This window comes from Sprattus sprattus, assembly GCF_963457725.1.
Source record: "Sprattus sprattus genome assembly, chromosome: 1".
Lineage (NCBI taxonomy): Eukaryota > Metazoa > Chordata > Actinopteri > Clupeiformes > Clupeidae > Sprattus > Sprattus sprattus.
In genome coordinates, this window is record NC_137920.1 from 22,387,515 (window position 1) to 22,395,691 (window position 8,177).

An 8,177-nucleotide genomic window follows, 5' to 3' on the forward strand; every position below is an offset into this window, starting at 1 on the left:
ACCGATTCAGCCGACAAGGAATAATTAATTTACAAGACCTTCTCGAGTCATTTATTTCAAACACCACGGTCGAACTTTTAACGAGTGGTACATTTTTGTAGTGACGGCGATGCTGAGAACAAAGCACTCATAATTATATGACAGTGTTATTAGTACACCATAGTATATCATTATTGTAGAACATTATCAAGGTGGACTCATGATAAGAATAGAGAGAAATACACAGACTTCCATTGCTTCAATTTATTGCATTTGTTATAATAATAATTAATACATTAACATTTAGTAACTTAACAGACGCTTTCATTCAAAACGACTTGCAAGGAAATGTAAAACTACACCGATGTAGGGAATCGAACTAGCAATCTTGCAGTTTCTAACCGGCAGCGTTAACCTGTCCCAAATCACACTTGCCATTTCACATTCAAACATAGATATCAGCCAAAAGACATCCTCACACAACGCTTCTTGCCTTGCTCTCACAGCGGACGCGGGGTTGAAGTTTGCCATGATTATGGTCTTGTATTCTTCGTAATAAGCGTTCCTGTTCATCTGCTACTCGCCAGTAGACTGGTGGACATCAACCACATGATTAGGATGTGGATCAGCCGTCGACGAGCCGATATATCCTGTTCTCATTTAGCGCGGTTAACCTAACGTGCTATAATGACAATTGATTAACTTAGCTTCAGTTCTAAGCCGAACGGACCCCAGACCTTGATCTAGAGTGCCAGACAATGACGATGGCAAAACATGGAAACTACACTTATGTCAACAATGAGTTATGATACCTTGTTGCATGCAGCAGCACTGACAATAATGACTTCATCAGTTTGCTTAAATGAGGAAACAAGAAAAGGTAAAGTTGTAGTATTGAGTCAATCATATCTGGTGTCTGTGTGTGTGTTCTCCCCTCCCCTCCGTACCTCCCCTCCCTCCCCCCCATGCCCCGCCGCTAGCATGCAAAAAGCGTTTTAACTGCGAGGAGGAGGCGACACTGTGCAGGGAGGTGCTCGACCACTGGGACGAGCTCTTTGGCCAGCGGCGCCACCTGCTGCCCAGGGCAGGCCGAGGTTCCATTTGGAACAAGGTGGCGGCGACCGTCCGGTCCTCGTCCGGGGTGGCAAGGGAGGGCGAAGAGGTCCGCAGGAAGTGGAACCATTTCAAGAACCAGCTGAAAGCCAAGCTGGCAGTGATTAGCGCCTCGGGAGGAGAGAGGAACCCCGGGCCTGAGCTCAGTGAGCTGGAGGCTGAAGTGGCCTTCAAGATGAGGGAGACGACCGCTAGAAGAGATGTTGGACACGTAGCCCAGGGTAGGTGTGGGAGTCATAATTATTAGAATTACCACCACTTGCAGTGGTTTTATTCACCCTTGTTTGATATACTTCAGCTCTAAAGTCTCTCTCCTAGGTTAGCATCTACAGATTTTCTGTCTACCACCACTGAAAGGGGTTTACATGTGTACCCTGGTCTTTAGAGAAGATACTTTAGAGCTGGATTTCCGTACACAGTGTGCTGGCAAGTGCTAGATGGTTTCCTGTATGTTGTCGACAGTCATGTGAAGTAGTCCTGACTTTCTTTGCAGATTATAACTTGCTTCTGATCATAGTTAGCTAGACTGAGGCAGTTGCCATTTTATTTGCATTGTTTTAGATGATTTTCTAGGTTTCGTACTTCAATATGAAATGCATCCACACTATTTGTGATCATTATCTATGACTGGTATTTGGTGTCTAGTTTAACTAGTTTTAGGTAGATTCTACCTTCAGTGTATTACTCATGTAAGGCCATATTGCCTCTTGACACTACTACTTGGACTTATACCAGGCGTTGGGGTAACATCTGGGGTCCTTTCCATGTGATGTCCATACATGAATGTTAATGATGACTGTTGCGCATGAACCTGTATCCTTTTTTTTCCTTTTTAGGATTACCACAAGACCTTGTCAAAACATCGGTGAAATGTAGGTTTAACCTATCTCTGTGAAAATAAGGTCAATGGCTGTTTGAAATGCCTGCTTAATTTATGCGCCATGATTGATATTCACAATGTTAATGCTCACTATCCCTGCTCTTGACCCTAAACCGTAACGTATCCTATGTTTTGTAGGCAAGGCCTACCACAAGCGTTTCAGCAAAGATGAAGAAGAGATTTTATACGAGGAGGTCCTCCAACACTGGGAAGAGCTTTTCGGCGAACGTCACAACCTCCTACCTCGTGGCGGCCGCTCCACAATCTGGAACAGCATCGCCGACAAGATGAACGGCAAGTCCGGGTCGAGTGTCGCCCGCGACGGGGAGGACGTGCGGAAGAAGTGGTGCAACCTCAAGAAGCGACTCCAGCCGAAGCTTTGCCCAACGGAAGCCATCCAGCCGGGGGAGCTTGGAGAGGGTGGGAGCACTGGGGAGGATCTCAGTCAGTTGAAGCAGAGGATTGTGTCCAGGATGAAGAAGGAGGAAGCTTACAGTGAGATGGGGACTAGCACCAGTGAGTGTCCTCTCCTGACGTTTTAGTTTTGGTTACGGTCATTTGTAGACACTTTTGTTCCAAGGCCATTTTTTGATAAAATAGAATATCATATTTTGGCCTAAGAAACTCAAAAGAACAAGAGCTTAATTTGTCTGGATAGAAATGGGTAAAGTCTCCCAGTACATCACTACACTGATGTGCCCTGATTTGTCTGGATAGAAATGGGTAAAGTCTCCCAGTACATCACTACACTGATGTGCCCTGATTTAAGAGCTATTCTTCATGGCTTGCAGTCTGCATATTTCTCTTTTGGAATAGTTGTACAAATGTGAAAAAGGTACATTTGAAAATGTTCATCTGTGAAAGGACATAAGTTGTGCTTGATTTCAACTAAAGTCATGAAGGTGTGTTTAATTGCAGTGGTTATATTGAATCACTGAATGAAAACAAACAGACAAAAAGTCAGTGTCACAAAATGCATGTAACATTTATTCTGTCTCTAAAACCCCATGTTGGCTGTTAGCTAGTTAACTAACTTGTTGGCTGTTAGCTAGTTAGCTCACTTGTTGGCTGTAAGCTAGTTAGCTCACTTGTTGGCTGTAAGCTAGTTAGCACACTTGTTGGCTGTTAAGCTAGTTAGCACACTTGTTGGCTGTTAGCTAGTCAGCACACGTGTTGCACACCAAACCTCAGTTGATGCCTCCTAAACCCTTGTCCTTTCTCTAAAACCTTTAGCCTGTAGCCGGCGTTTTTCCAAAGAGGAGGAAGACCTTCTCTACACTGAGATTCTCAATCACTGGGAGGCGCTGTTTGGGGAGAGGAACCAGCTCCTGCCCCGCAGCAGCAGCGCCCCCGTTTGGACCCTTGTCACGGCCAATCTGAACGCCATGCCGGGGACCCGGCCCAGAGACGTGGAGGAAGTGCGCAAGAAGTGGCACAACCTGAAGAACCAGCTGAAGGCAAAGCTGGCGCCCGCCTGGGCATCGGATGGCAGGGGCGGAGGTCAGCAGGGGCTCGCCCAGCTTACGCCACTGGAGGAGAGGATCGCCTTCAGGATGAAGATGGCCATCGCTGGGTCGAGGACGCCTAACGACTGCGCCAGTGGGTGGAGCACTTGGTTTTAATGTGAACTCAGTCCTAAGAGAGAGAAAAATTTTGCCGATATTGGTGTTTATTATTTCTGTTGATCTACATAGGAAGGGTGACTGTGATGCGTGGCTTAATTCTACCATCATCTTTTCATCATATAACACCTTGACACAATTTTATTGTTTAGGCTCTATATAAATTGAAATTGTAATTAAATTGTTGATGACATACTAGGAGCATTTATAAACAAACAATTCTGGAAATGATTCAACTTAATTCAATTTTAGTTGATTATTGTTATTTTTTATTTTTTTTTATATAGGGACAATCCTTGATGACCCAACGCAGACTGAAGAGATCATGTCTGACCGCTCCAACACAGAACATCTGCTACAGGACCCTCTAGCTCCTCTTTCTCCTCCTCCATCTCCTCCTCCTCCTCTTTCTCCATCTCTACCTCTCACCCCATCCTCGGTGATCACATTGACGCCCCGAGCCGTTCAGATGATCCTGACCAAACAAGATGAAACCACCCATCTGCTGAGGGAGACCCTCCAGGTCCAGAAAGCCAGCCTGGAGGTCCAGAGGTCGTGCGTGAAGGCCTTACAGGAGGTGCGTGTGGCGCTGGTTGGCCTCGCGGAGTTCCAGAAAGCCCTGGTGGAGCTGGGCATGAAGACCGTACTGTCTGCCGTAGCCCGCACCTTCCCTAGTTCTGACACCAGCGGCACCACCACCACCTCCATCACACCGACTACCACTCCTCCGTCACCAGACCTAGCACAGCACCCCTCCCCTCCTGTCTGCCCTCCAGGGGGCGCTGTTCCTCCACAAGCTCAAAAGAAAAAGAGAGGACGACCACCAAAGAACTCAGGAGTAGCTGCTCCTTCCTATGGGAAAAAGCAAAAGACCTAATCCAGCCTTGATTAAGATATATATATATAGACATAATGCTGAGCATAATATCACAAAACATACAAAAGTAGAATATGTATGATGTTATGTATGATTAAAGTAATACTGAGTAGGCTGAGAATTGGCATATTGGATCACAACTGTGATGTTATTAATGATAATACATGACATGCAGTGTGACAAAACTGTAAAAACTAAATATTTTCTTGTAGTTGATACACGAGGGAGCCAGCAGGTAGATCAGAGGCATAGCCTTGCATGTGCAGTTACATACTGCATGTTTATACTGATGTGACTCAACTAGTATGTATCTTACTTGGTATTTTGCACCAGCTTGCGCTCTTGGTAAAAGGCTTCAAGCTGTGTTATGCTGACTTCATATTAGATTTTGTATGTAGACAGACATTTAAATTGGTCATTGTAGAAATTGCACAAGAAGAACCAGCCACTGAACGGTATATGACTTCATGTTTGACCAAATTTATCCTTTGCCAAACAGCTTTGTATTGTGAATCGTCTTAAGTTAACGAGTCAACTCATTTAGACACTGTCAAGTGTTATTTTTCAAATGTAGCCACCAAGTGCCTGATATACATTGAGTGTGAGTGTGTGTATGTGTGTGCGACAGTGAGAGAGAGAGAGAGAGAGAGAATGTACTTTGGTGTTATACAGAATTGAATAGACATTGCTTGCAACTACATATATGGGAGTGTTGGTCCCCAGTACTCCTCTATTTTACCCTTCCTATCAGCTTCCACACTTAGAGCATGACTTCTCTCCTCTCTCTGTCTCCACACTTGGAGCATGTCTCCTCTCCTCTCTCTCAGCTTCCACACTTAGAGCATGACTTCTCTCTCTCAGCTTCCACACTTAGAGCATGACTTCTCTCTCTCAGTCTCCACACTTGGAGCATGTCTCCTCTCCTCTCTATCAGCTTCCACACCTGGAGTATGTCTTCTCTCCTCTCTCTCAGTCTCCTAGCGCCTGACTTTATGCCTTTAGTGCCTTTCAGTCTGCTGAGTCTTGTCATGGGACATGGTTAAATTAGGTTAGGGCTGTGGAGCTAATTAATGCAGTCGAGACTGACTCCAACGCTAGGCAGATCAGGTGACCTTATCCAGGTATATCCTGCTGGGTTGGAGCCAGCACCTCAGACACGGAACCCTCCGGTTCTATAATGTTGTTGCCCTGGGCCAGCCCAAAGACAGAACTCTGTGGTTCTCTAACTCGGTTGCCCTAGGCCATCCCAAAGGCATGCTTTGGCTGTGGTTACTGCATTTTTTGTGTCTGTCTGATAAATGATGAATGGCGTCGTGCAAGTTAATTGGATGGAGTGGCTGTTGAAAATTGTCATGCAGGTTTTCGGCGAAAGTGATGATCCTTGTTCTTGAGCATATACCTGCTGACAGTTGTGCACATATGTAAGATGCATATACAAGCAAACAGTTGTGTAAGATGCGAGCAGCCAGTTGTGTAGGAGGCATACGAGCAGACAGTTGTGTAAGTGAAAGTGACAATCCTTGTTCTTGTGCACACACGTGCAGACAGTTGTGCATACATATGCAGACAGTTGTGCACACACATGCAAACAGTTGTGCACATACCTGCAGACAGTTGTGCACATACCTTCAGACAGCTGTGTAGGATGCCAATGCAGGACTCCGTATTATACCTTTTGTGTTTGTTTAATCAAAAGTGCCTTGTTTCCATGGTTGCATTCAGGAATCGGCAGCATGTCTGATTCAGGTATTTTAAATAGAAAATGTCTCATGGAGTTTTTATTTGATGTTTCGAGGGGGTGAACACTGGTCAACCCGCCCAACCCCCCCCCCCCCCCAATTAAAAAAAAAAATGTTTAGTGGCAGCAGAATGTCCAGGGTCAGAAAGAGAGGGTCCCTCCTCTCTGAGTCTGAGTTTACAAATTAGCCTATTTGAGGCTGTAGGTGGAGCAGTGGTGGATGGGTGTCTGGGAGCAGTGGTGGATTGGGATAGATGGACTGGGAGCAGTGGTGGATGGGTGACTGGGAGCAGTGAGTGGATTGGGATAGATGGACTGGGAGCAGTGGTGGATGGGTGACTGGGAGCAGTGAATGGATTGGGATAGATGGACTGGGAGCAGTGGTGGATTGGGATAGATGGACTGGGAGCAGTGGTGGATGGGTGACTGGGAGCAGTGAGTGGATTGGGATAGATGGACTGGGAGCAGTGGTGGATGGGTGACTGGGAGCAGTGAATGGATTGGGATAGATGGACTGGGAGCAGTGGTGGATTGGGATAGATGGACTGGGAGCAGTGGTGGATGGGTGACTGGGAGCAGTGAGTGGATTGGGATAGATGGACTGGGAGCAGTGGTGGATGGGTGTCTGGGAGCAGTGGTGGATTGGGATAGATGGACTGGGAGCAGTGGTGGATGGGTGACTGGGTTCTGTGGTGATTGGTTGACTGGGAGCAGTGTTGAACCTTTTTTCATGTACGTGTCCTATCTCTCATTCTGATGCAGCAGTTCACTAAGTGCCTTCATTTCTATGTGCAGCTTCAGAGCACACAAGCATCACAGATTGTTTGTATACAGATTGTGCACTTGTTAAAAACCTAAAAATCTGTCTTTCAAGTTTCTAATAAAGAATGCAAACATTTGATATGTTTTTGTGTTTTTTTTTCCTTATTGCTAAAATGTTCTTCCTTAAAATATACATCCTCTTGACAGCTGTACCTTGTAAAACACTAGCAAGCACTTCAGCCTTAAAAGAATGGTGTGATATTTTTAATGTTTGTCTTGTCCGTCAACACACAGCATTTGTGTGTTTGAATAAAAACAAATGATCCACCTAAAATCTGAACACACTACTGCTTAATCACAAACACAGTCCTTAAGCTGCAGGCGAGTCCTTTAATCCTTCAGTCCTCTTGTGCAATTTAATTAACATCAGTCTCAATTAAAATACTTGAGTGTCTGTCTGAAATACTTAATGATTGTGGTTGAATTGTGTTTCCTACAGTTCACATTGTGACAATGACAAAGGAGGAGGAAGACGAGGATGATGAAGATGAAATGTCCGATTTAATAGAACCAGGTCAGTACAGGGGGGCATTCCAGGAAGTGGGTCACTTAAGTCACTTACCTGGGTATGTTAGTATCCACGGAAACATACGCCCTGAACAAAGTCCAAACTGACCAAAGGTGCCGCACTATCAGTGCTAGACAGTGATCAGAGATCTAAGAGTAATATGCAGACATCACTTTAAAAAAATAAAACACAAATGCTCATTTGTTTGTGTGTGTATTGTGTCTTTTATTTAATGTATAAAAAAAGACAAATACTCACATTCCTTCGTCATTGTGCAATATTGAGTGTAAGTAGTTTACAATCCCAGTAGGATCTCCGTAGGTTTCATTATTTATAATGTTCCTGTGTTTAATTCTGACTTAGACCACTACAAACCACTCATATTATAGTGTTGCAAGTTATTTCACCAATTACCCTTAGAGAGCCAAAACAGGTTTACTCAACCACAGGCTCAGTGTTTACGCCAGGAATATTCTGGAATTCTGGATATATTCTGGCAAACCCCTCATGATGCCACTACAATTAATCATCACATGAGTGTGAATACAATCTGGAAACTGGAAACAAAGTTGTCGGAATTAAGCTTGTCGGTGTTGAGTGGTAATTATGGGTTGGGTTCTATCGCATTATTTAGCTGT

General features: G+C 44.8%; 1 protein-coding gene across 1 annotated transcript; it reads left to right on the plus strand.

The window, feature by feature from the left end:
- Nucleotides 1-819: 819 nt before the first annotated feature.
- Nucleotides 820-3,594, plus strand: LOC308363191 (uncharacterized protein; the record flags this gene model as incomplete). The annotated part of the gene is made up of 5 exons (XM_080835981.1): nt 820-859; nt 960-1,313; nt 1,929-1,964; nt 2,111-2,488; nt 3,206-3,594. The coding sequence occupies 5 exons, from the start codon at nt 820-822 to the stop codon at nt 3,592-3,594; spliced, it is 1,197 nt and encodes a 398-aa protein (XP_080692107.1).
- Between the last annotated feature and the right edge of the window lie 4,583 nt (nt 3,595-8,177).